The 27,873-nt window shown below is 56.8% G+C and overlaps 1 protein-coding gene across 3 annotated transcripts; it reads left to right on the top strand.

Annotated features, from left to right (window-relative positions):
- Positions 1-5,718: 5,718 nt before the first annotated feature.
- Positions 5,719-13,683, top strand: CLN8 (CLN8 transmembrane ER and ERGIC protein). Of its 3 annotated transcripts, none has more exons than XM_069464613.1 (3): positions 5,719-5,767; positions 9,620-10,283; positions 11,568-13,683. In XM_069464613.1, exons 2-3 carry the CDS (start codon positions 9,741-9,743, stop codon positions 11,889-11,891), a joined length of 867 nt encoding a protein of 288 aa, XP_069320714.1. In that variant the 5' UTR covers positions 5,719-5,767; positions 9,620-9,740; the 3' UTR covers positions 11,892-13,683. The 3 variants fall into 3 exon arrangements, with proteins under 3 accessions (XP_069320714.1, XP_069320716.1, XP_069320715.1); XM_069464615.1 differs by lacking the exon at positions 5,719-5,767 and adding an exon at positions 5,894-6,124; XM_069464614.1 differs by lacking the exon at positions 5,719-5,767 and adding an exon at positions 6,111-6,159.
- Positions 13,684-27,873: the final 14,190 nt, after the last annotated feature.

The raw sequence follows: 27,873 nt of genomic DNA, 5'->3' as shown, positions 1-27,873 counted from the left end.
GCGTGACCACGTGACTGCTCCGACCCTATCTCCTTTTTTTTAAAAATGGTGTTTTTTATATATATATGCACACACACATATAATGCACATTATAGGCACAGATGTGGATATAGTTCTAGGTATGGATGTAGATGTTGCTACAAATACAGATGTAGGTGTAAATACAGATATAGGTGTGGAGAGATGATACGGACACAAGTGTAGACATATGCAGAGGTAGATATGGATGTAGGTGTAGACATGGAGGTAGGTGCAGACACAGGTGATGTAGGTGTAGACATGGAGGATGTAGATGTAGACATGGATGTAGGTGTAGACACAGGTGATGTAGGTGTAGACATGGAGGATGGAGGTGTAGACACAGGTGATGTAGGTGTAGACATGGAGGATGGAGGTGTAGACACAGGTGATGTAGGTGTAGACACAGGTGATGTAGGTGTAGACATGGAGGATGTAGGTGTAGACACAGGTGATGTAGGTGTAGACATGGAGGATGTAGGTGTAGACACAGGTGATGTAGGTGTAGACATGGAGGATGTAGGTGTAGACACAGGTGATGTAGGCATAGACATGGATGTAGGTGTAGAGCTCGGGTAGGTCAGCCTGCAGCGTGCGGCTCTTTGCCCTGGACCGGCGCCCTCCCGCTGCGGGTCCGTGGCACAGGTGAGCCCTGCCAGCGGCGCCCCAGGTCCAGCTCAGCCTGTGGGCGCCACAAGGCATCCACAGGTTTTCTGCATCATGCCCGGGACACTTTAATGTCTCCGACCGAGGTCGTCACTGAGAGGCTGGATAAGATGCCCGGGTGTGGGGTTGGCGGCGGCTGTCTGGCTTCAGTCCCTGGTGAGTCTGCAAGTCGCCCGTGCTCGGCTACTTCCCAGCCAGCGCTCACGTGTCAGCACCACAGCCGGACAGACCTTTCCTGTTCCTCCTTCCGACTATGCACTTGGCTAAGAACTTAATTACTTCAGCATTAATCTGCCATCCGCCCTTTTAGCACGAAACAAAGATCCGGCATCCAATCTCTTGGGGAAACCAAAGGCCTCACCAACAAGGGCAAACACTCGCAGGTGCCCAGAGGAGGCAGACGGGGCTCGCGCTGCTTCAATCGCGGGGGTACCAGCCGAATTCCCACGGAGTCACGAGACAAGCAGGGCAACGTGCGAGGCAGGAAACCTGTTCGGCACCGCTGTGACTGCCGGACCCCGGGACGTCCAGGGGCGTCTGGGAAGTCACCTCTTTCCCCACTGACTTGGGTAAAGAGTACTCAGGAAGACGGCCCAGCCGTGCTGGGGTGCGTGGCCCGAACCCCAGACTCGGCCGCAGGCGCAGCCATCAGCGCCATTTTAAAGGAAGGAAAACTGAGTGACAGGCCCAGGATCCCACAGACACAGTGTGTGCGGGTGGAGTGGGTGACGTCCCAGCATCTCACGCACGGAGCGTGTGCGTGCCAGCCCGGCTTGGCGTGGACGCTCCGCGACGTGGCCCAGCCTTGCGCAAGGTGTAATGAGGACGCCCGTCGCGTGGGCGCCGGCTTCCTCAGGAGAGGTGTCCTGTCACGCCCTCTTGTCACGCTGATGATGCCGACTCCTCCGTGATGAGCCTGCGCCTGCCAGGTCACTGTCAAATGAGACCTGGCTCCGCCCGGCTGGCGACCGAGGGCACCGAGAGCGGATGTGAGACACTCTGAGTACTGCTGAGACACAGGACAGGGCTCGGGGCTCGGCTAGCGCTCGGCGACAGCGTGGATCCTTGTTGTACAGGAGAAGACGCAGACCGAGACTTCGTTCCCCGCCTGCTGTTAGCGGTTTCTGGCCAGCTGACCCGGAGTTTCACATCCCTGCGATCAAGGCTGAGCTCAGCGCGGCTGCCCGGGAGGAAGACTTGGAAAGAAAACTCTCAGGTAAGTTTTCCTTGTTTGGCAATTAAGAAATACGCCATTTCAGTGTGTTGCTTTGGGACTTGCCTATTTTATGACATTCTACCTGACGTTTTAAAACACTAAGTTCCACAATATTTCTTTTACATGCCTATAGTTTTTATTTATATCGCATTATGATTTGTGGTGGGGGGGGAGGGCTAGTTTTGAGAGTCTGTAAATTTTTTTCTAAAATAGCACCTGGGGCAAAAAATGAATGCCAGTGATGGTATCTCTCCGTGGATGTGAGCTAAGCCTTCCTGGAGTCTCACAACGTCCTCCAGGGCACTGATTCCCAGGGAGCGTTTGATATCCTTCCAGGAGGCGTAACCGGCCGCGGGGCGTCCGCGCGGTGCCGCGTCCCTCTCCTCGCAGTCTTGGTTTTCACGGGCGGCATCGCCTTTTCCTGGACGGGTTTCTCACCGGCAGCACCACTGACCTGGCGGCCGGGCCATGCTCGGTCGGGGGCTGGGCTGTGCGTTGCCCGAGGTTTAGCAGCACCCCTGGCCTCCCCCTCCCCTGTGATGACAACCAGAAAAGGCCTCCAGACCTTGCCAAGCGTCCCCGAGGGAAGGGGTCACGAGAACACTTGTCTTCGTAGCCCTTGAATCAACATAACCTCCTGGGCGGTTTAAAGCTCTGCTTGTGGCGATGCCTCTGGCCAGCCACGACTTGAGGATTCTTTGTGCAACGAGATAATTATGGCCATTAGCTCCAAGGTCATCATTTTCCACAGGGAGAGCCCTGCCCACAATGCTTCATGCCGGAAGAGACTCGAGACCAATCTCGTCCTTTCACAAATGTGGCTCAGAGAGGTTAAGCCACCCTTCCAGGGTCACACAGCCAGGAGACGTGACGCCCTGGCAGGAAAGGGTGTGTCGGGACCCTGTTCAGAACCCTTTAGTGCTATATTCTGAGTGTCCTGGGCCCAAGCCATAGGCACCATGCTGTGTGGCTCAAAGTTGTTCCGGTTTTCAGAAAGATACGCTTTTTAGGAAAAGAAATGGACACAGCAAATGCTTGTGTAAGCGGGAGTGATTGAAAGAAGACACAGGTTTCTAGGATCAATTGGTTTTCTTTCTAAGAAGCTTTAAGTCTGCCACACTTGTTAAAGAAAAAATTATTCATGACACTTGCTGAAGAACAATAAGGTAGACTTCACTCAAGAGGACTAAGTAGACGTAGGGACCCTCGCAATGGGCGTGCAGTGAGGGGGCGAGACGGGGCTCCACCCTAAACAGGGCAGGTGAGTCGGGATTTATACTCCAGGAGCAGGTGAGGGTCCCTGGATGGAAAACTGCAAGGTGCAGACATCCCGGTGGGGGAGTCTTTGACAGGACACGGAGGGCAGGTAGGGTGATGAGATGCTCAGGGTGGGGGTGAAGAATCTGATCAGATATCAAGGGTGGGGGATTGTTGCTAAACCGACCCAGCAGGGCCCTTGCTGAAACTGGGCCAGAGGGCCAGGCCCAAGGTCAGGGTGGGGGAGGAGGCCGGGAGAGAGCCGCCTCCTGCATTGTGTAAGTCCACGGAATCACATGCCTGTTGCTGACCCGTTGTCAGCAGATCGTGAACTTGGGTTCCAGTGTTTTAAAATGCCCTTTGGAAGCACAGTGGTGCACGGCTCCTGCCCGCAGGGCTGCTGCTGCTCTCTGGCGAGTATGAGTGTGGACTGAAAATCGGGGAAATTCTCCTTCCCTCTCGCTCTGTTACTCATCCCTCTGAGAACTCAGTCATTTTGCTTAGCTTAGGAGACAGAAACGGGCAGAAGAGAGGTCTTACCACCCCTCTGCCAATGTCTTTTTAAAAATCTGCCTTTTTCTTAAGGAAACAACTAAACATTGCAATGAGCATATATTGCTTATATTATCAGAAAAGAAGAGCATGTTCACACCCTCCCTCACCAACTCTCTTAAAAGGTCATTCAGGTTTTCTTCTCCAAATATCTCATGGCACAGAATTTGAAAACTCAGCTTTGTCATTTAGCAGTTGTGGAGAGTTGCATGAGCCACCTGGCCCTAACCTCACTGAGCCCGGGTTTGCTGTCTAGAAATTGGGTGATGGCGCTTACCTCAGACACCCGTGATGTTGGAATGACCCAGCTCACAGAAGGCACTTAGCCTGGTGCCCGGCTCGCGTCAGCGCTAAGTGCCTGTTTGTTACTGTTGCCGTCCCTTTGTGGGAGGAGGGAGTGACACCTGTGGTCAGAGTGGGGGGCGGGGAGGGCAGGTGGTAAACATCTCCCTTGTGCTCAAAGTGCAGGAATCAGCCTGTGTTTCCTTCAAATCTTCCAAATCCCACGTGGGCATTTATCATGTTATACCTGTAATTGGTTTTTTTTTTTTTAAAAGCAAAACTACTGTTTTTATTACTATGCTTTAAAGACGGCAGTGAATAGACAAAATCCCGGAACACTTAAATGCAAGCTGAGGAACTCACCGCAGCCATGACCGAGCAAGTTGTTACTATTAATACGCCCTCCCAGGCCCCAGTTCCTTATTTGTGGGACCGGCCTAACCTCCTGGCCCTGCACCCCAGGAGCCCCGAGGCTGCCGGCGGTGTCGCCTGCGGTGAGCCCTCTGCCCCTCTGTACACTTTTCACACAGCCCTAAGGACTCGGGTTTCAACAAACCTACGGCAGACATCAGAAAGGCAAGTAACCTTGCATGAGAATGTGCGCTTTTCCCCAAATTGTGCCGAAGACATATAACTTTATGACACTTTATTTTCAAAGGGTATTCCTAATGTAAATGTCTTATTTAATCCCTAAACGAGTCCTGAGAGGGAGATAAGGTATTTATGGTCTCTTCACTACTTTCCAGAAAAGAAAAAAAGCCAAGCGTGTGTCAGTCACAAAGGTCTCGCATTTAATTCAGGTGAGCAGTTCTGGGCCCCGGCGCGTCGCAGGGTGGGAGGTGCCTCGCTCAGCCCAGGTGCTCTGCACCTGTCTCCTCCCCTTAGTTCTGTCACCAGACATCTCCGGCGCTTTGCTGCTTCCCAAGAGGGAGCGACACCAAGTCCTGGCCAGCAGTTTACGTTGTAGTCAGAAGACACAGACATAGCAAATAGCGAAAGTAACCAAATCACGGAAAACTTTATTAAAGATAAACACTAATCCGGACACACAAAACCTCGATGTCCGATGGTGGTGAGTGCAGCGCAGATCTTGAAAAGGCTTTGGGGTGTCCTTCAGGCCACCACGCTGCGCCCCCCTGCCGGGCCTGGCCAGGCGGCCCAGCGCACCTGCCCAGGTGTGGCATCGCCCCGCCCCGCGCGCTGGGGGCCGGGGCTGCCCGAGGGGGCGTGGTCGGGGCGTGGCCCGAGAGGACTGGGCGGCCCCGGGGGCGTGGCCTGGAGGCGCGGGGCGGGGCCGGGCCGCACCTGCGCGACCACCTGGGCACCCCGGGCCGGTCCACACCCTGAGGCCCAGGTCCCGAGGCCGCGTCACCGCCCCTCGGGAGCGCAGGAGGCCGCCCTGCGGCCCTGGGGCCTCCCCGGGGGTGTCCGTGGGGCCGTGCGGGGCCCATGAAGGTCTCATGGGGTCTCCGCGGAGGCCGCGGGCCCGGGTCCACTCGGACCCTCGTCAGGGTACAGCCCGGGAACAGCGACGAGCCTGGCACACGCAGGGACACGGAGGGCGCGGGGCGTGCACGCGCCGCAGAAGTGCGGGCACGGGGCTCGGCAGCGCCCCACCCGCCGTGGTACGGCCGCCCCGCCCCGCCGTGGTGACGTCCCGGCGCGGCTGCGTGGCCCCGCCCCCGCGGCGTGCGCGTGCGCGGCGCGTTTGCGGCGGCGCGTCGTGGCCGCGCGGCAGTGCCGTCAGTGAGCGCCGGGCGGACGCGGCCGGCCCAGGTGAGCGCGGCGGGGGCGGGACGGGCCGCGCCGGCTCCGGGGCTCCGGGGTTCCGGGGCGCAGCCTCGCGGCGGGGGCGCGTCCGAGCCCCGAGGTCCCGCGGAGCGCGCTGTGCTCCGTGTCGCGCGGGTGCGCAGGGGCGAGGGACGCTCGTGACGCGGACGCTGAGGGGAGCGGTGCAGATGCGGACCGGGCAGCGACAGCCCGGGGCGGCGCCACCACCTCGCCTCGCCCCGCAGACCTGCTGCGTAGGCGTGCTCGGCCCACCTGCGCACCGCGGGCCGTGGGCAGGGCTCCTTCGGGGCCACAGGGCCGTCATCGAGCTCCCGCCACGGCCCGGCCTGGCCGCAGGAGGAGGTGACACACTGAATGTGGCCTCCGCCAGTCACGGGGTGAGCGGGGAGGGGGTCAGCGCCGAGTCAGGTCCCCAGGGAGGGGGAGGGGCAGGGGTCAGGTCACCAGGGGGTGGGCGGGGGAGGGGCAGGGGTCAGGTCCCGGGGTGTCCCGGCTGCTCCGGGTTGGGGTGCGGTGTGGATGGTGGGGGGGGGGGGTTCCTGAGCCTTTGCAGATTTTGCTCTTCGCGACTTTTCTCTGGAAAACGGGGAGGAGGGGCCGTTTCTAACTCCTGTTTGAGTGTGGCTTCCGTGTGAAATCCGTACCTGTATTTTCTAGTTTATTTCCATATTTTTGAGGTTTTTTTTGGTTTGTTTTTTTTTTACACTTAAACTTTTCAGGGAGGTTGTGAGAGGAAAAGACAGTGACAAAGGAAACACCAGTGACTGGGGGCATGTGAGGGGGCCACGCTGCCTGCTGAGCCTCCCCTGGAGAAGGGACCCAGGGAGCCTGGCTGTCACCTTCTAGGCTGCGGTCGCGGTAGTTCTTCCTGGGCGGCCAGTTTCCCTGAACAGAGCTGAAATAACAGGTTCTCCCGGTGGCCTCAGAGATGCTCAGGACGGAATGTTTTAGGGTAGTGAGAAAGTGGAACAAGGGACTTGGGGTCCGTACGTGGTGGCACAGCCCTGGGACAGGGTCCCTGCAGCCAGCAGAACCGTGTTGTAGCAGATGAACAGGCGAGTGTAGTAACGTGTTGCTGAAAGGAAAGACACAGGCCTCGGTGCAGCTCGTGTACCCCTGTCCGTTTTTCTGAAAAAAGGGAGAGTTTATATCTAGAAAAACAAGTGGCCCAGCAGTCGCCAGGACACAGTGATGGTGCTCGGGCTGGGGGGGAGGATTGCAAGGTTTTATTTTTGTACTTTTATGCTGTTTATGTTTTCTGAATTTTGGTTTTTGAGCATGTATTCTGATTTTGGGAAAATATTTTCACAAACTATCAAGCTATAATTCTCAAAATGTTACGAGCATGATTCTCATGCGAACTGCCCGTGTCGGGTGATATTCTACTCGTAATGGCGGATCCAGCAGGATGGCAATGCCAGGTCAGAAGAGACTGCACAAAACTAGGACTTTTGCTGTGGGAAAATAAGATGCTGAGATAAGACGCGAGGTTGGGTACAAAACTGGCAGATATCCAACGTGCAATGAAACCGCAGCCTTTGGGATTATCTTTTCTTCCAGACAGAAAGGAGAATTAAATTTGCAGATTGTGAACCGTCTAGGCCCCAATTAGTGGTAAATAGTGAGTTTAATTATTTCTTCTAGAAAGTCAAGTGATTCTGAGGGGGCTTTTAAAGCAGGGATCTAGCATAGCAAAAAATTTAAACAGCAACCATTTTTTTCCTTTTGACTTTATTGCCAATGTTTGGATAAATTATTTTAACCAAACACAAAACTGCTGGTATCTGTAGCAGTGTAGCCCGGGTGAACAGAAGGCGCTCTTGCATGCATGACGGAGCCGAAGGGTCCCGGCGGCCGCTGAGCTCGAGTTCCTGGTGACACTGCGGCAGTGGAGCTAATACCTTCCTTAATATGTTTGCATTCAAATTGTTTTGAAATGCACGGTCCAGGGCGATAGAACAGCTTAAACCACAGAATCTTAGGAAGAATAAGAGGTTTGTAGATATATTTTTCTCAAAGAAAGTGAAGATCTGCACAGTCAGGAGATAGGTTGGTGCTGAGATCGTGGCGTTTGTGGGAGTGACTTCTCTTCTGGCTCCGGTTCCTCAACCGCTGAGACTAGGGGGCTGCAGGGGAAGAGCTTTGAAGCCTTCCAGATTGAAAGGACATCTCTGGTCTTACCCATGGGAGGAAGAGTGACTTCCAGCTGTGCGTCACACGTAAGGCGTCAGGCACGGTGGAGGAGTCCTTAAGTCTGGCCTGGAGGTGAGCAGGCACAGGGCAGTGGGACGGTGCTGACCCCAGCATCCCTGTCTGCGCATCTGAGGTGAGAGGGATGTGGTCGGGTCAAGGAGCAGAAATAGAAGCAAAAGGAGAACTGGAGGTCTTCCCACCCCATCTGCACTGCCTGCTAGAATAGGTCTAGCCGCACCCCCACGGTGCCTGCCTGGTGACTCAGGGTGAGCTGCACCTGCTCCCAGTGTGACAGTGTGATGCCACTGAGGGGACAGCGGGCCTCTGCAGACTCCAGGGGAGGCTGGCTGGCCGCCCAGGCTGGATCCAGGCACCCTGCAGCCCAGGGCCTGGCCCTCTCCCCTGCTGGCTCCCACAGTTGAAGAATGTATCTGATGCGTGCCTCACTGGTGCTGACCAAACTCAGAGACCACAGTAACAGGTTAGACCAGAACTCACCGGCTTGCCCCGGACCCCCTGCACACAGCTGTACAGGAACACGCGTAATCAGGAGGTTTAGCAAAGAAGCAGAATAGGGATTGGTTCTAGAATTGGAAGGGGTAACAAGTATTCTGCTTTTTATAATCTGTTGCTTCTGTATCTCTAAGTGGCATCTGCTCTGTGACTGCTAAGAGGACTTGCCCAGTCTCAGCTCTGGCTGACCTGCTTGTGTTTCAGCGACAGACTTTGACCCGCCTGCAGTTCTTTCTTTAGATATGATAATGTCTCCAGAAAGGTGCCCAGAAAGCGCAAAGACCTGGAAGCCCTTCTCTCTGGTAGAAATTGAATAAACTAGTTGAATGTGCCTGGCTGGTGGCAGAGGCCTCACACCCTGCTGCTCTGTGTGTGCTGCCTATTCGCACAGTCAGGCTGCTTATTTGCATAGTCAGACTCTGGGGCCCAGCGTGGTTTAGAAAGAAACTTGTTTTCTTGGCCTCTACGTAGCGAAATCAAGTTCAGAACCCACTAACCCAGCTTTGGTCCTCGAGTCCTGGGGCCCCTCCCACCCTGGCCAAACCAAAGACTTCCTGAAGGTCCACTCGGCTCACCACTTCCACTGGGGGGTTTGAGTCATCACTTTGGCCAGAACTTTCCGGAGTCAGGGGATCCCCCGTTTGAAGGCAAGGGTCCCATAGACGTTAGCTGTCCTGGCCAGCAGCACATTGAGGCTGTGTCTGAAACGCGGAGCTGTTTATAAGTAGCTTCGCCACACGGAACTCAGAGTACCGAGGCGATGTTCTTGTCTCAGGTTCTAGAAGTGAAATGCTTTAGCAAGGTACATTCCAGTGTAATTACTAAGTGTGTTTCATCTGTGGAGTCTGTGAGCTGTGTGACTGACCACAGACTGCCGTGAAAGTCACAGCCTGGCTGTGGATGTCCCGGGAAGAGCGTGGCACCGCGTGGGCACGCCGGCCGCCCTCCCGCCTCCCCATCCCTTCTCCTGCACCCCCGTGGCTGTCATGCGTGTTTGAGAGTCTTTGTAAATGCATTAAGAATGAGGTACAGAACTAAAAGAAATATTTTGTATGATGTCTTTGCTTTGCTGGTCAGTGCCGTGTCCTAGCTGCTGCGTAGCATGAAGGGAATTATCTTTTCTTCCTGCAGACTGAAGACCGATACATGACGATCCCCGAGGCAGCTGCGCGGACTCCGTTTTCTTGGACGAGACGCGGTGTGGGGCCCCAAAGCCCTGTGTTGGCCCCGGGCCTCCTCACGACTGGGAACAATGACCCCTGCAAGCAACGGGGCCACAGCGGAGGGCATCTTCGACCTGGACTACACCTCCTGGAGCATCCGCGCGACGCTGGCCGTCGCCGGCTTCACCTTCTACCTGGGCGTCTTCGTGGTCTGTCACCAGCTGTCGTCCTCCCTGAACGCCACCTACCGCGCTCTGGCGGCCAGAGAGAAGGTCTTCTGGGACCTGGCGGCCACGCGTGCGGTCTTCGGCGTTCAGAGCACCGCGGCGGGCCTGTGGGCTCTGCTGGGGGACCCCGTGCTGCAGGCGGACAAGGCGCACGGCCAGCAGAACTGGTGCTGGTTCCACGTCACCACGGCCACCGGCTTCTTCTTCTTTGAGAACGCCGCGGTCCACCTGTCCAACCTGTCCTTCCGGACGTTCGACTGGTTCCTGGCCGTGCACCATCTCTTCGCCTTCCTGGGCTTTCTTGGCTGTCTGGTCAACCTCAGGGCTGGCCACTACCTGGCCATGACCACGCTGCTGCTGGAGATGAGCACGCCCTTCACCTGCGCTTCCTGGATGCTCCTGAAGGTGAGTGTTTCCTGCGCAGGTGAGGCGCTGAGCCGTGGGCCTGGCACCTTACCTGCGGGCTGGAACCTCCTCGTGGACCGTGCCGTGAGCTCGTGAGTGGACTGAACTGCGGCGTACGTGTGTGCGTGCCGTAATGAACGCGGTTTGGTGCTCGCCACTTCCTTAATTGCAAAGCGTTCAGGCTTTCTGCTCCTTAAGAAAACTCAGTGGATCTTACGGCTCCGTGGGTGGTGTTTGTAAACCCCAGAAAACATGACTTTTTTCCCTTCTTTCAATCTTTAAAAATGTTGAAGTAATGTATGTATGTGTACACACACATCTTTTTTGGCTTTTTATTTTTGAATGAGATTTTTCCTAGTGATCAGAAGTGTTGAGACCTCGTGTAGTTACCTGTTCAGCACGTGGTTCCTTCTTGTTTTGGGGGTATTTTCTGAAATGCGCGGTTTGTCTTCCATCTGTGACCTTGCTGGCCATTTTGATGTCCGATGTTCCTTGTGTTAATCTTCTCTTTTAAGACCATGTCTTGGCGTAGATTCTTGCTATCTCTTACGACACATTACGTTGTTCACAGGATGTTTTATGTGAAACTTGAAATACTGCTAACGTTTAACCCGTCACACAAATGGGTTGTAGTTTGGAGCACTGCCTGTGTACAGAACGCTGTGGTAGGCTTTGAGAGGAAAAATAAGTGTAAAATATCATTCCTGCCTTCAAGGTCCAGTTGGATGGATGTGAGTTAACAACATACACGGTGCGGCCTCTGCATACACAACCAACACGGGACACCAGCTGCGTGTCATGCCCTGTGCTGGGACCCAGGACATCAGAGAGAGCCCCGTTCCTGCTGTCCCCTGGGCTGGCCCTGCGTGGTGCCAGCAGAGGCTGTGTGAGCACAGGGACAGGAATGTGCAGTGCTGTGGCCCCAGCTGGGGCCTCACGTGGCCCTGGAGGAGCAGGGCGAGGAGCAGGGCGAGTTTTGCTCAGTAAGCATTGCCTATTTACCTAACGTGTGCAAGCTCAAGGTAGAAGAGAGACGGCCGTGAGATTGAGAGCAAGGTTGGACTTTGCCTCCGGGAGCAGAAACAGGGCAAGAGGCGCAGGGCGAGGCCAGGCCCAGGGCCGGGGGGCGCAGACCCTCCGAGCCAGTGGTCTCCTTCCAGACAGACCCCAGCGCACCAGGCGTGGGTTTGCCGTGCCTGGCGAAGGAAAGCGGCAAGTGCCTTTTCACCAGGCGGGGGTGGGCGGGGCAGCGTGTGCTGATCTTGCGTGTTTGGTCTCCCGCAGGCCGGCTGGGCGGACTCTCTGCTGTGGAGGCTCAACCAGTGGCTGATGATCCACATGTTCCACTGCCGCATGGTGCTGACCTACCACATGTGGTGGGTGTGTTTCTGGTACTGGGACGGCCTGGCCAGCAGCCTGTACCCACCGCACTTCGCGCTCTTCCTCCTGGGGCTGGCTCTGCTCACGCTCATCCTCAACCCCTACTGGACCCATAAAAAGACCCAGCAGCTTCTCAACCCCGTGGACTGGAACTTCGCACAGCCGGACGCCAAGAGCAGTTGGCCGGACAGGACCAACGGTCAGGTGCTGCAGAAGAAGAGGGCGTAGCCACACGGGGACCAGAAGGCTCCCAGGCGCCAGTGGACGGGGACGCTCGGGCCCTGCCAGCTTCCGTGAACAATGGCTTTGGTGACGGATGAGGTAGTGAACGTTTTGTGTTTAGTTCTAAGTGAAGCACTAACTTTCTCTCTCATTAGCATTAATTTTGAAGTAGCCACAAAGTGTGCTTAAGACCTTGATTCTCCTGATTCACAGATTTTTGCTGTAACGATTTCTTGACTGTTCTGGCACCTTCCCGCCACGTCAGACCAGGGTTAGCACCAGGGAAAGGCCGCGGTGTCGGGCACTGCAGGCTGTCGGAGGCGGCTTTGCTTGACTGTGTGAATCGGCTTCATATTGTGAAGTGCCACGTGGCGGGTGGGGGCGGGTCGGCGTGGACTTCCAGTCACACACTCACGTTCTGTGTGTCTTGTTCTGAGTCATGTTCATTTGAGTTGGGGAGAACTGGCCCAAGAGAGAAAATGACACGATTGTTTATCCTTGTGAAAGTTCCCCATTGTATGACATTTAATAACCAGGTGTGCGGCAGTGCCATCTGGTGGCGGAAGGTGCACAGGCACCGTCCCCGGGTCGTGACCCTCCTGGCAGGGCAGAGGCGCCTGGGGTTTGCCTGCCCTGACAGGGGGTGGGGTGGGCCAGCTGAAGTCTTGCAAGTGTTTTAAATCACTGAACCTATTTTAAAATGAGAATTTTTAAAATTCATACTGAATTGCTCCATTGACAAAATAAGGTAGGTATTTGGTCATCAGATTGTGTAGGTTTTAGAGCCATTTTTAATTGACTGGGTTGCCCAAAAGTGCTCAAACTAGACCCCAATTCCTTGGCTGGTGTTTCTCTGTAGATGTCAAAACAAGGGAGTGACGGTGTTTTCCTTCGGGCTGTGGGTGGACCCGGACCCCTCCGAGACGCTCAGCTGCAGGCCTGGGCGCCCTAGAAGGCCTCCCGGCAGCCGCTGCCCACCCTCGGCCTGGGGACGGGTCCCAGCGTAGGCTGTTTTACTGTTTTGTGCCCAGCTAAAATTCATAGACCAAGTTAGCAATTTTATTGACACTCAGACACAATTCTTTTTGCCGTGAATATGCAATTCAAAGTCAAAGTTTATTTTTTATCCAAAGCACCACTGGAGTGTTTGTGGAGAGCACAGGTTAGTCGCTCACGAAAATCGTGTGTGACACGCTGGTTACGTGTCATGGAACTCTCAGAATAGTGCATTTTGATTGCCGGGGCTTCGACTTTATTGACGAGACTTAGGTCAAGGTATGTAATAACCTATTTATCTCATTTTAAGAAATGATCTAAATCTCAGCCATATGCAGCAAATGGTGTCCCTGCTGAGACTGAGGACTGGACCCCCGGGCCTTCCCCAGGGGTCGGCAGCAGGGTGTCCCTCAGCTGGGCGGGAGTTTAATAAAGTAACGATACTCACGGAACCCGGATGGTGTCGGCTCCTGTCTCAGACTCGCTGAGTTCACAGCACTGCGAACGATTTGTGTCTGGAAGATGCAGTTTGGAGTTCGAAGTGTTTTGCCTGGTTTTTATCCGACATTCGCTGGGACTTTGACCGTCCCGGGCTCACGTGTCACTTCCTGCATCTGAACACACGTGTGGATGCGGCGAGGGGAGGCCACGGAGCGGCGCCGCCCTGTCCGTGTCCCACGCGTTGGCGCTGCCTCCGGACCGGACTCCTCGGAGGGGCGCGGGGTCGGGTGTTTGGGTGGAAGCGTCTGTCTGAGCCTCGTGACCCAGACCCCGCCCGGGCTGCACGGGGCTCGCCGGCCACGGCCCCGCGGGGTTGTGTCTGCAGGCAGAGCAGGCGCGGCTCACCGGCTCACCGTTGGAACTCGTTTCTCCTTTCCCTGCCCGGGCTGTGGCGGTGGGTGCGGCGGTGGGCGCGGCGGTGGGCGTGGCGGTGGGCGTGGCGGTGGGCGCGGCGGTGGGCGTGGCCAGCAGGTGCAGCCTTGCACTCCAGCCCCTCCGAAGCCTCCTGTTTCCTGTTACTTCAGTGTTTTACACCCACAACCCCAGACCCGTCGAGCGTTGGCAGAAATTAACCCAAAGCTAAATCTTCAGTTATTACAAAAAGTTATTAAAATGTCAAGTTTTTCAATCTGAAAAATCTCCACGAAAACTTGACATAGAAAACGTTTACAGTCCCTGTGACTTTCACAATATTTGCTGTGTTGTTTTTCAGAGTAATACGAAATCCCAGTTGGAACACGGCACATTTCAGCCACAGTTTCTTGGGTTACAGGGAATTTCCAAGCATATTTGGTCAACCCCACATACTTTGTTTTTACACAAAACAAACACAGAGCCAAACAAGATGTCCCAGTTCCAACGTGGGAAGCACGGGGACCCTCTGGCCACTGAAGCTGTTGTTTTTGTTCCTCTGTGTGACTTCCTGCCGAGGACAGCTCACGGTGGTCACGCTGGCCGTCAGGAACTCTGCAGAGGGCTCAGGCTGCCGGCCACAGGGCGGAGCAGGGAGGGGAAGGAAGCAAAGAAATGTCCCTGAGTCTACTCTGTACCCGTCACTGTCTGTGCCCCTCTGCCTTCTCCTGCACCTGTGTCCTGCGCACCTGGGGCCCCGCAGCCCGTCCCTGCTCAGCCGTGCGGACACGCCTGACCCGTGGAGCTGCCTGGGCGAGCAGAGGAGACAACCCCCCCCCACCGCGTTCTCCTTCAGGCTCCGACGTGTCCCCACCTGGCCTCCCCCGCGGCGATCACCTCCCCCCAGGTCTTCTGCCTCGGCCACACTTGGACCCAGCGGTTACTCCTCTCTCCCGCCTGCTGTGTGGTGAAGCCTGTTCTTCTTTTAATGCCGTAGGAAGGGCTCTCTCCTCTCTGAGCCCATTTCTTCCTGTGCAGGGGAGCCTGGTGCCTGGCCCACCAGGTTCCCGTGCGAATGGGGCTTCTGCCTGGGGCAAGGTGGGGGCTCCACGGGTGCAGCTCGATTTGTCATTTATTTCTTCTTTCCTGATTAACCAGAGGGGGAAGCTACCGTCTATTTTCTCTTCCTACAGCAGTTCCCAGAGGCTGTGGAAACTCACCCTCCTCCTCCTCCCCCCGCACCTGGGCTGGGCACAGATGCCTCAGTAGACACTGGCGGTGGCCAGAGGTGGCCTGGGGCGTGGACAGGCCTCAGGGAGGGTCTCCTGGGCTTTCATGGGGTCTGGGCAGGGGCTGGGCTTCTTCCGGGGGCCTGCGGTGCCCACAGTCGGGACCTGGGGGAAGAACCATGTGGCCGGGTGTGGAGGGGACGGTGGGAGTGGGCAGACATGGCCGTGAGGGGGCACCAGCAGGGCACACACTCTTTCCACAGTGCCCCTCGTCCCGAGTCCAGCCAGCTCGCCCAGCGGGACAGTCAGGAAATGGACCCGGCGTCCTCCTCCCTGCTCCCCTTCTACTCCCGCCGTCCCACGACTGGAGACACCCACCCGCGCTCACACCCACACGCTAGGCCAGACTTCACACCCACACGCTGGCACTCTCACGAGCCCCCACACGCTGTCACACACACCTGCACACCGTGCTCCACGCTTGCTCTTGCTGGCAGGTCTCATGCTGAACATGCGATCACCCACCGCCCAGGTCCGCCACTCTGCCACTGTCTCCGCAAACCTTAACCAGCTCATGACGCAGCCTTTCTAATTTTCTTTCTTTCTTTCTTTTTTTTTTTTGAGACAGAATCTCACTCTGTTGCCTGGGCTAGAGTGCCGTGGCATCAGCCTCGCTCACAGCAACCTCAAACTCCTGGTCTCGCGATCCTCCTGTCTCAGCCTCCCGCGTAGCTGGGACCACAGGCACATGCCACCACGCCCAGCCTCTAATTTTCTTAAAAAACAAATAATTGTTCAGGCGAGGTGGCTCACACCTGTAATCGCAGCATTTTGGGAGGCCAGCACAGGAGGATTGCTTGAGGCCAGGAGTTTGAGACCAGCCTGGGCAACATAGCAAGACCTCGTCTGTATTTAAAAATAATAATAATTAAAGGAATCCAAAGAGTGTCCGCCGCTTCTCACCCTCACATCCAGCACATGCGCTGGCAGGGAGGCCCCTGCCCCGCTGCCCTCCTGTGCCCCACCTGCCACCGTCTGTGCCCCACCTGCCACCGTCTGTACCCCACCTGCGACCGTCTGCGCCCCACCTGCCACCGTCTGTACCCCACCTGCCACCGTCTGTACCCCACCTGCCACCGTCTGCGCCCCACCTGCCACCGTCTGCGCCCCACCTGCCACCGTCTGCGCCCCACCTGCCACCGTCTGCGCCCCACCTGCCACCGTCTGCGCCCCACCTGCCACCGTCTGCACCCCACCTGCGACCGTCTGCGCCCCACCTGCCACCGTCTGCACCCCACCTGCCACCGTCTGCGCCCCACCTGCCACCGTCTGCACCCCACCTGCCACCGTCTGCGCCCCACCTGCCACCGTCTGCACCCCACCTGCCACCGTCTGCGCCCCACCTGCGACCGTCTGCACCCCACCTGCGACCGTCTGCGCCCCACCTGCCACCGTCTGCACCCCACCTGCCACCGTCTGCGCCCCACCTGCCACCGTCTGCACCCCACCTGCCACCGTCTGCGCCCCACCTGCCACCGTCTGCGCCCCACCTGCCACCGTCTGCACCCCACCTGCCACCGTCTGCGCCCCACCTGCGACCGTCTGCGCCCCACCTGCCACCGTCTGCGCCCCACCTGCCACCGTCTGCACCCCACCTGCCACCGTCTGCGCCCCACCTGCCACCGTCTGCGCCCCACCTGCCACCGTCTGCACCCCACCTGCCACCGTCTGCACCCCACCTGCCACCGTCTGCGCCCCACCTGCCACCGTCTGCGCCCCACCTGCCACCGTCTGCGCCCCACCTGCCACCGTCTGCGCCCCACCTGCCACCGTCTGCGCCCCACCTGCCACCGTCTGTACCCCACCTGCCACCGTCTGTACCCCACCTGCCACCGTCTGCGCCCCACCTGCCACCGTCTGCGCCCCACCTGCCACCGTCTGCACCCCACCTGCCACCGTCTGCGCCCCACCTGCGACCGTCTGCGCCCCACCTGCCACCGTCTGCGCCCCACCTGCCACCGTCTGCACCCCACCTGCCACCGTCTGCGCCCCACCTGCCACCGTCTGCGCCCCACCTGCCACCGTCTGCACCCCACCTGCCACCGTCTGCACCCCACCTGCCACCGTCTGCGCCCCACCTGCCACCGTCTGCACCCCACCTGCCACCGTCTGCACCCCACCTGCCACCGTCTGCGCCCCACCTGCCACCGTCTGCGCCCCACCTGCCACCGTCTGTACCCCACCTGCCACCGTCTGTACCCCACCTGCCACCGTCTGCGCCCCACCTGCCACCGTCTGCGCCCCACCTGCCACCGTCTGCGCCCCACCTGCGACCGTCTGCGCCCCACCTGCCACCGTCTGCGCCCCTCTGAAGCCTCGGATCCAGCCCGGCTGTCCTCCCTCACCTGACAACCGCCCCTGTCTACTTCGCAACGCCCAGTCCACCGACGCCCTGAGAGCCTCCGCCGCTAACACGTCCTCGGGTCACTCCCTGTGGCAGCCGCCACTTCTCCTCTTTCTAGAAAACCCATCGGAAAGGGCTTTGCCCACTGCCTGCTTCCTCTTTCCCTGTGCTCTCTCGGGCCCACGCCAACCGCAGCGCCCGCTGCTCTGCCCACGGCTGCCCCGTCCGCCAGGTGCCACGGCCACTTCCCGCGTCCTCGCACCTGCCCCGCGGCGGCATCTGCCTTCCAGCCGCTCGCTCGACTGGAAGGGCTGGGGGGGGCCTCCTGCCTCCGTGTTCTCGCACCTCCAACCTGCTCCCTGCCACACGCTGCTCTCGGGGGAGGTCGCCTGCGCCTCACGTGTGCCCACAGCTCCGACCTCGTCCCCCGCGCGTTCCTGCCCGGCTCCGCCTTGGTGCCCAGGCCAAGGTTGGATTTTCCCTCGTGACTCGCTCTCCGTCGTCTCCCCCTGGCGGAGGGTGCGTCTTTCCTTACAGGTGTTGAAGCCAAAACGCTTGCCATGTGTTTTGACTCCTCCATTTCTCATCAGACGGTGTCTAGTCCATGGGCGCGTCCTGTCCTGTGACTCAGCCTGTTGCCGTGGCAACGGACTTCCTGACAGTTCAGCAGCTAGGAATTCTCTCTCCACACAGACACAAAATACATATACTGCATATACTGTGTACGTTTAAAAAATGTATATGGATAAAAAATAGAAAGTATGTACAATGAGAGATTTTAATCAATATATGTAACTTTTATTTGTCAACTAAAAAATGAGAAAAAAAAATGGCTAAAAAGTATTGGGTGTACAACTTAAGAAATTAGAAATTGAATAACAGAACCAACCAAACATAAATAGAAGGGAGAAAATTAAAATAAGGCCAGAAATTAGTAAAGTAGAAGATAATAATAGTACCAGAGCGACAGATTACAAAATAGATTTTGAAAAGACTAAAAACTTGAAAACTTCTGGCAAAAACAGATCAAAGGAAAGAGAGAGAGAGAGAAGGCACAGACGAGTGCCCTCAGGCGCGGTGGCACAGCCCCGGCATGTCCACGCACAGCCCACAGCCCCGTGACCGTGGCGTCCACGGCAGAAGGGACGTGGCAGGTGCGACTGAGGTGAGGACCTGGGGAGGCGCGTCCTGGGCTACTGGGTGAGTCCAGTGTGTTCCCAGGTGACTGGAAGGGGAAGAGGGAGGCCGGAGGGCCCAGGGTTGGGTGACAGGGTGAGGCCTCGACCCACCTGGACGAAGCTGGAGGTGGCAGCCCTGCCAGCGTCATGGCAGCTGGGAGAACATGCCGGACTCTGGCCTGCAGAACTCCAAGACAGTGAGTTTGCGCTGAGACTCGGTTTGTGGTGCTGAGTCACAGGAACAACAGAAAACTAACACAGGCATCTACACGGGCAGCAGAGATGAGAACAGTGATACGAGAATATCATAAACAACTCTAGGGTGAGAGATTTTACATTTTAGAATCAATGGACAAATTCCTGCAAAAACATGACTTACTGATACTGACTGGAGAGAGCTGTGAAGACTTGAAAGTCCAACCACCATTCTTAAAAGCTGAGAAAATAACATTCTCCCAGCAAGAAGATAAAAGTTCAGTGGTTTTATGGGCTGGTTCTATCAAAAATTCAAGGAAGAGAGAATTTAAAATTTAAACTCTTCCAGAGAGAATCGAGAATTCAGCCTATCAGTTCAGTTCCAGCTTGATGAGGACAGTATGAGAATAGGAAATTGCAAAAATCTCACTCATGAGCAGAGATAAAAAAAAAAAAAAATTCTTCACAAAATTAGCCAATCAAATCTAGCAAATTTTTTTTTTTTTTTTTTTTTTTTTTGACAGACTCTGGCTCTGTTTCCCCGGGCAGAGTGCAGTGGTGTTATCGCAGCTCACTGCAGCCTCAAACTCCTGGGCTCAGGCGATCCTCCCACCTCAGCCTCCCAGAGTGCTAGGATCACAGTCCTGAGCCACCGCGCCCGGCCAAATCCAGCAATTCTTTAGGAAATCTGTTACTTTGAATCTCCATGCTACCACCTAAAGTAGGAAAAGTGTAAGTGTATTCAATAACTGCAGAAAAGGCATTGGATAAAATTAAACCCCACTAATAATAAAACCTCCGGGTGTATTCTCCATCTGGAGAATGCGTAAGGAATTTTTTGGATATTTGTGATTTAATTACTGTACAGGAGTAAAAATGGAGGGATTTATATGTTGAGTAACAAAGAAATTTTCAGGAAAATACATGTAGTATGACACCAGCTGTATAAGGCACCGTGAACATGCAAATCTGAACATACATCAGACAGACAGACAGACACGCGTGGGGCCGGCGGGTGGGGGATTAAAGCAGTAAACTGAAGCAAGGGACCAATAAACCCAAGATTCGGGGTTTTCCCATCACCACTGGGGAGGAAGAAAGGCGGCGAATGGGGATATTGGTGATATGCTAATATTCTGTGTCTGGAGCTGGCCGGGCCGCACAGGGACGTTTGTTCTGTTACTCCTCATTTCCTGCACACGAGTGCGTGGGTTACTCCGCACCTGTGGACTCTCACAAGTTCTCAGGCTACGCTGACGTGACGCGGGGTTAGACCCTGGCATTCTGAGTGTGGGGCCGCGTGTGGGTGAAGGACAAAGACACCACACAGCAGCCCCGTCCGCGGGACACTGAGGTCGGTGTCCGGCCCTGTCCTGGGTCCCGGCACGCAGCCGGAAGAAGTTGAATGATTTATCCAGTTACTGGCTAGTTGAAGCATCAAGAATAAGACTTGCCTGTCTCTTTTATTTTTAGCCAAATGCACATTTAATTACGATAGGATGTTGCTTCTCATAAATACCATTTAACTGTCCTGGCAGTTAAGACGCCCCTGTCTGTTTTCAGAAGAGGAAATGCTTAGGCGGTTTTAGAAACGGTAGCATTTCCGCCCTCAAAGCACTTTGTTAGTATTGTCCGTCTTCCGCAACACAGAAGGCTCGTCCAGGCTTCTTGGGGAAGGAAATAGGAAAAGGGATTAAAACAACGACGCTGTAAAAATAGACGGAGTCCTGGTCTTTGCCCTTGGCTGGGCCTCTCCCGCGGTGGCCGGCCTTGCGGCGGAAAGGCGGGCGTGCTGGGCTTTGAGAGTAGCTTCTTGGTGGTCTGTTTGTTAAATGTTTTCATTCTGTCAGAATTAAATTTGAGGACAATTATGTAAAAATTGGGAAAAGTTAATTAAAATGTGTAATTCCGGGTGTGATAGAAAAGCTGAATACATTGACAGCAGCGATGCCTTCTCCGTGCGCCGAGCCCCCCTTGCAGGTGTCTGTCCCAGACCTCGTGTCCGGGTGGCCCGTGTGGGGCGGGTTCCCAGGCCGCATCGCCCCAGCGACACACACAACCCAGTAAAGCCCCGATCCCGCGCATCCGAGACGAGAAGAAACGTGAGACACAGAGGGAGGCCAACGGGAGAAGTGATAGAAAAAACTAGAATTGATTTTAAATTTATGTTAAATGTTGATGCTCCAAAAAAGTAGGTTTCATTGGGGAGTAAAGAGGAAAGGCCAGGAGGATGGGAAAGGCCTGCAGGGTCTGTGAGCGACACTCAAGATTCAGTGTTTCACGCTTGTTAAAATCCACCCTTACCTGGCCATCGGCGCACCCCCCCGTTACAACTCACTTTCAGAAGTTAACGCTTTCGAGGTGTGATTTTCATTCAGTAAAGCGAACCTGCCACTTCACACCTGCGGGTGGGTGAGATTTCGGAAATGCACCCACGTGTAACCAGTCGCCGACCAGGACGCTCATGTCCCCACGGCCCAGGGCCCCTCCGCCCTTCCCAGGCAGTTCACCGAGTCTCACCCTCGCGGATGCTCCGATTTCTGCCCCTCTGGGTTATTTTTGCCTGTTCTGGAACTTCACCAATGGGAAGATGATCTGACCTCTTGTGTGTTGGTCTTTCACTTGCATAATATTTTGAGATTTACCAATATTGTCCTTTTTTATTGCTGTCACGTTCCATTGTGTGACTGTAACATGATTTGTTTCTCTGTTCACCCATTGAGAGGTTGTTTCCAGTTGGGATTATTTGAATAAAGCTGCTACGAACATTCCCGAATGAGCATTTTTGTGGACATACATTTTTTATCTACCTGGGGTAAATACCTAGGAGTAGAATTGCTGGGTCCTGTGGTGAGTAGGTACCTCACTCACAAGGGACGCAGACGGCTCCGCAAATGAAGTATTAGTGACGCCCCCAGCAGGGTGTGAGAGCTCCGGTCGCCCCACAGCCCGACCCCACAGCCCGACAGTCGGTATTGTCGGAATTTCTCACTTTGTCATCCCAGTGGGTAAACCACCCATTTTAAATAAATTAAGAGTAGGGTCATTTTTGGGAGATCACAAACGAACAGAGAGGGAAACAAACTCCAAGAGTTCTTAAAGGAATTAGGCAAAACAGGAAGAGAGGAAGACAGAGAGATGAAGGGTACCGTGCGCACAGCACCCCTTGGGGGAAGAAGAGGAGGCTCCTGAGACCCAGCCAGGTGTTCTGCACGTCCCAGGTGGGAACCTGGGCCTGGAGCCAAAGCCACCGTCCCAGTGGCGGCGGAAGCCCCCAGGTTACTGTTTGTGCTGCGGCTCGAAGGTTAAATGTCCGTTGGGATCTCGGCGATCCCACTGAACCAGCTGTTGGCCTTTCTCCTTGTAATTACAACCTAGAAATCTGAAACAAATAAACACTTTTACAGAAAATCTCTTGAATAATTATTTCTTAATTTGTCATGTGATCTGGCAGTGGTCCGGCGGAAGGACAGACACGGATGCCTGTGATTCCAGCTCCCGGGTCTCCTGGTCTCTGCAGACCCAGGTGAGCACTGCAGACGGGTCCCCGAGAGCAGACCACGCCCCTCGTTTGCGTCCGTCTGCTCAGGTGACACCCGCGTTTCTGCGGGGTACAGCCGCGGACCCAGCCCCGCTGGAGTCTTCTGGGGTTCAGAGAGACCCCTCTGACTTGGTCTGCACAGCCAGGGGGACGCGGAGGGTGAACCCGGAAAGGCAGAGTGGAGGCGCGTCCCCCAGGGCAGGGCAGGGCTGAGAAGCCGCCAGGAAGGACAGAGAGTGGCCCCGCCAGCTGCCCGCCAGCTGCCCGGGGCACGTGGGGTGTCAGCAGGGTGGAGGGTGACAAAGCCAGGACAGAGCAGGTGGGGAGGCACCAAGGGGAGTTGAGAATTAGGAAAAGTGAGCGTCCCGGGCCGGGTTCTGCAGTCAACACGCTCCTCCTCGGCCACAGTCCGGAAAACCAGCAGGAGCGGGAGGAAGCGGGTGAGAAGGCCCAGGAGACGGAAGAGGCTGCCCCTGCAGGGGGGGCCGGGCAGACACCCGGGGCCCCGCAGCACGGACCCCACCAGCGACAGGCCAGCCTCACACAAGTCCACCCACCTGCGCCAGTCACCAGGATCCCAAGCTCCCCGGCTCTCCGCGCCTGGGAAATGGGTCCCCAAGGCCAAGGAGAGTCCTCTGAGGGAGGCTGCAGGTAGAGGCCTTTAGGAACAAAGCAAAATAAAACTGGAAGGTGACAACCAGAACTGCTGGAGATCCCAGGGTAGAATCAGAGCACCAGCTGGAGGAGGGACCAGAGCTGTGAAGGGACCCCAGTACAGAGGGGAGCACCAGCTGGAGGAGGGACCAGAGCTGTGACTGGACCCCAGTACAGAGGGGAGCACCAGCTGGAGGAGGGACCAGAGCTGTGAAGGGACCCCAGTACAGAGGGGAGCACCACAGCACTGGCTGACATGAGTTCTGGACGGGTGGAGTCGGGTCGGAGTAGGCCTTGCAGCCTGGGCACCTTTTCTGTATGGAAGGAAAGACAGACTGGAGGCTGGACTGGCTGCCACAGCGACAGACAGCCTTGGGCAGGGCAGGACACGCTGTCCCCGGGTGAGCAAAGAGCTACATGCTGTCTGCGTGCAGATGGAGGTGCACAGTGGCTCACCCCGGCAGCCTCTTCTTTCTAGATAAAGTCGCATCGTTATCTTTCCCAGCCTCTCTGTTCCTGTTCCCACTGCCTTTTCCCTGGGACCCCGTGACCTCCTGCCTCCGGAATCCCTGCACCCTCCCTCCGTGACCCAGGCCCTCAGTGCGTCCCCTCCCCACGCACAGCCCACCTGTCCTCCGTGCTCCTCCCGGGAAGCCAGTTGGTGGCCGGGTTTGAGGTATGCTCGATATTCAGTGTAACTGGGGTTTAAATGCCTCAGTCACGATAACAGGGAACTTCACGCCTGTGGGTCAGAAAAACAAAGTCACACATACACCTGCCCATGTGGGGTGTGGGGCGTTCTCCCTCGGGGCTCCCCAGTCGCTGCCTGTCCGCCTTCCTGTCCCGCCTGCACTGACCACTCCGCACGCTCAAGGCACCGGGGACTCAGGTGTGTCCTGGGCAGGTCCCAGCCCCACGCGGGAAGGTCCTCCCTCTGCTCCCCAGTGTCATGACTGTCCAGCACCAGGTCTCTGAGTTTATGGGATGGGTATGGGGTGGGGGCGAAGGCCGGGAGGCCAGGGGCTGCCTGCGAGGACAGCGCTCCTGCAGGGAAGCCTCACCCGCCCTTCCTCCCCCACCGCCCAGCTCCTGGCCACGTGGAGAGTTTGCTTCTCAGAGTTCTGCCCGCTTCGCCCTCCCACCCACCCGATTGAGATTGAGCAAAGCAAGAAAACAGGCTTAGTTGTCGCTGAGCTCTGGAAACAAAAGGGTCGCTGTTTCCCTCCTGGAACAATGCCTCCTTCTCCCCCGCAGATTCCTGGGGCTCCCTCTGACAGCCCAGTGGCAGTGCCGGCTGCCTCCAGCCTTCCCTTCCCTTCTTATCTTTGCCCCCCCTTCTCCTTCCCCTGCCCTCCTTCCAAGGGCAGGGAGGGGCGGATGGGCGGCACGGGACAGGTGTTTCAGGGGAGCAGCCCACGGGCTGGCAGGAGGCCTGCTGCCTGCGCTCGGGATGTGTCTCTTGTCACAGCCTCCTGACCACCCAGCGCCTTCCACGCACCACCACGCGTTTCCCAAGCAGTGGCCAGACCTGGGCAGACCCGGGCTGTTTGCTCACCCAGAGGTGCACTCTCGTGAGGGTTGGTGCTGAGAAGGTCAACGCTTGCTTGGGCCAACGAATCGGCGTAGATTCTCTGGGCAGGATGGCAGGACCCTGTGGTCACCGAGTGGTCTGTGGAATATCGGTGTTGGGCACCAGTGCTGCGGCCCCCATTCCTCGGACTAGACTGTCCCTTAGTTGGACAGAAGGGTGGTCACACTTAGCCTGAGTAGACCCTCCGTCTGCCTCTCCATTTCCCCATCTTTGAGGCCTGTGTGCCCTGTGACTTCTGCCCATTGACATTTTCCCAGCACGGGCGTCCTGGTCCATTTGTGTTGCCACAGAGGAATGCCCGAGGCTGGGAGATTTGTAAAGAAAAGAGACTTCTCTGGCTCATGGCTCTGCAGACTGTGCAAGAAACATGGTGCCAGCACCTGCTGCTCGCGAGGGGTCCGGGCGCGTCCAGTCTCAGAGGAGCAAGTGTGTGCAGAGACCACTGGGCTCGCGAGGGGTCTGGGAGCCTCCAGTCTCGCAGGGGCAAGTGTGTGCAGAGACCACTGGGCTCGCGAGGGGTCTGGGAGCCTCCAGTCTCGCAGGGGCAAGTGTGTGCAGAGACCACTGGGCTCGCGAGGGGTCTGGGAGCCTCCAGTCTCGCAGGGGCAAGTGTGTGCAGAGACCACTGGGCTCGCGAGGGGTCCGGGAGCCTCCAGTCTCGCAGGGGCAAGTGTGTGCAGAGACCACTGGGCAGGAGCGGGAGCAGGAGAAGGGGGAGGTGCCAGGCCCCTTCTAGAACCAGCGCTCACAAGAATAGCAGAGCAGAACTCTCCCCCAGGAAGGATTAACCTGTCTGTGAGGGATCCACCCCCGTGTCCCAAACACCTCCCGTCAGGCCCCCCCTCCGCTCAGCATGAGGAGGCGGCAGCCGGGCCTTGGGGGGCCAGGGCGGGTGGGCAGCGGTCGGCACCTCCCGCTCCAAGCTCATCTGGCGCGTCCCACCTGCCCAGCCCTGTGTGGTGCCGGAAGGCCCAGAGGCCTGGAGGGGGCCAGCGCAGCGGTGCCCTGACGTCCACGTCCCCAGGTCACTGGGCTCCTAGGGAGCCTCTGCGTGGCCCAGAGGGGGCTCCGCCTTGGAGTTTGTGCAGGGCCTCTGCCGCGTGAAGACCCCGCACTGGCCCGGGGCTCCCACAGCTGTGTCTGTCCCCCAGGCCTGTGTGGTGACAGCCGTCTGCACTCGCCGTGATGGTGTCTCTGGACTGGAGGTGGGACCCAGCACCAGCGAGGGCGTCCCTGTCATTCCCATTCTTCCCAAATGTACTAGGGGACAAACCTCCTACACTGGGCACAGGTCTTACACTTTATTTCATTTGCAGTTAATAAGGGGACATTTTATATCCAATTAATAAAGAAAATCATTATTTTAAAAAACGTGTCAATAAGCCCAGGTATTAAAACCCCTTTTATTGATATATAAACTATCTTAATCTGTTCCTGCTGCTACAAAAAGCACCATAAACTGAGTAGCTCGCAAACAACGGGAGTTTATGTCCCACAGTTCTGGAGGCTGGGAGGTCCGAGGCCAAGGAGCTGCAGGTTCCGGGACTGGGCAGGGCCCGTTCTCTGCTTCCAGGAGGCTCCTGGAACTCTATGTCCTCACGTGGTAGGAGGGACGGCAGGCCCTGGTGCTGTGGTTTGAATGTGTCCCCCACAATTCACGTGTTGGAGACCTGATCCTCAGCGTGTTGGGAGGTTGGGCCCGGTGGGAGGTGTCTGGGGTGTGCGGGCCCTGCCCTCCTGACCTCCTTACGAAAGGACGACCCTGTCTCCCTGTGCATCTTCCACCCGCCTTCCGTGTTCCACCACTGGTGACACCAGAGAGTCCTGGTCAGAGGCAGCCCTTGGTCTTGGCCTTCCAAGTCCCAGAACTCTGAGAAATCCGTTCCTGTTCCAGGTGGATGACCAGCCTCAGGGATGTGTTCTGGCAGCGCAGGTGGACCCAGACGGCGGGTTTTCTGTCAGATCACGTGTGGCCAATGTCTCCGTCAGTAGTTTGCCTTTTCATTTTCTTAATGACGTCACGAGAGGAGTAGAAATATTAAATTTTATGAAGACCATTTAATCATTTAAGTGATTGGTTAGTGCATTTTGTATCCTACCTGGAGACCAATAAGGTCTTTTCATATATTTTCTTCTAGAAACTTTACAGTTTAACTTTTATATTTAAGTCTATGATCCACCTCAAATTCCTAAATTCCATTTTAATTCTAATAGTTTATTTGTAGATTGTTTTGGGTTTTCTACCTCTGTAATCTCAATGTGAATAATCAGTTCTTCCCCTCAATCCTTGCACTTTCTGTTTTTCTTACTGTATAACACTGGTTTGACTCTGCAGTGCAATGCTGAACAGAGACAGTTGAAGATTTTAATACACCATTCTCAGGATCTGATAGAACAAATAAAACAATCAGTAACAAATATGACCTAATGACATATATGGGTCAGTACAACAGCCCAGAAGTGGCCATTCTTGCATATCCATATCCCAGGTCGTTTCTGAGCAGAAGGAAGCTGTGCAGATACTTCTAAGCCCGTGGGCGGTGACGGTGACGATGCCTGCAGCCCACAAGGCCATCGTGCCCCGGGCTGCAGGACCCAGGACCCACTGACAGCGGGAAGGTCCCAGGAAGGTGAGGAAGTAGCAGCTTAAGCCAGGAGGGACCTGGCGAGGGCAGGTGGGGGGGGGCTCTGCAGGGAGAGGGATGGTCTGGGGTGGGGATGTGGAGGGGAGGGGATCCCCTGGGGTGGAGATGTGGGGGGGAGGAGATGCCCTAGGGTGGGGGATGTGGGGGGAGGGGATGTCCTGGGGTGGGGATGTGGCGGGAGGGGATGTCCTGAGGAGGGGGATGTCCTGAGGAGGGGGATCCCCTGGGGTGGAAATGTGGGGGGGAGGAGATGCCCTAGGGTGGGGGATGTGGCGGGAGGGGATGTCCTGAGGAGGGGGATGTCCTGAGGAGGGGGATCCCCTGGGGTGGGGATGTGGGGGGCAGGGGATCCCCTGGGGTGGGAATGTTGGGGGGAGGAGATGCCCTGGGGTGGGGAAGGGGATTCCCCGGGGAGGGGATGTCCTGGGGGAGAGGATGCCTGGGGGAGGATGTCTGCTCCGCCCTCTACCGGAGCGAGCGCAGCCCGCGGGGTCCGCGGGGACAGTACAGATGCTGGGCGCAGGGAGGGCTGGCGTGTGCCCCCCCGCAAGGGCGCACGGCCGAGGGGTCCGCGGGCAGGGGCGGATGCTCCGGGGCAGGTGTGTCCGCCGCGCCCCCTCCCCGGGGTGCGCTGCCCAGGCGGGGCGTTGGGCCAGGGGAGGGGCGCGGGCGGCCACGTGGCTCCGCAGGAATGCGCTGGCGC

This window comes from Eulemur rufifrons, unplaced genomic scaffold (assembly GCF_041146395.1).
Source record: "Eulemur rufifrons isolate Redbay unplaced genomic scaffold, OSU_ERuf_1 scaffold_81, whole genome shotgun sequence".
Lineage (NCBI taxonomy): Eukaryota > Metazoa > Chordata > Mammalia > Primates > Lemuridae > Eulemur > Eulemur rufifrons.
This window is presented reverse-complemented; position numbering and strand designations above follow the sequence as displayed.

What these genes read in the sequence shown, in the direction of transcription:
- CLN8 (XM_069464613.1), top strand. Translation starts at nt 9,741, where the DNA reads ATGACCCCTGCAAGCAACGGGGCCACAGCGGAGGGCATCTTCGACCTG. An exon ending in CTTCCTGGATGCTCCTGAAG is followed by an intron (nt 10,284 to 11,567) that starts GTGAGTGTTTCC and finishes GGTCTCCCGCAG; the next exon opens with GCCGGCTGGGCGGACTCTCT.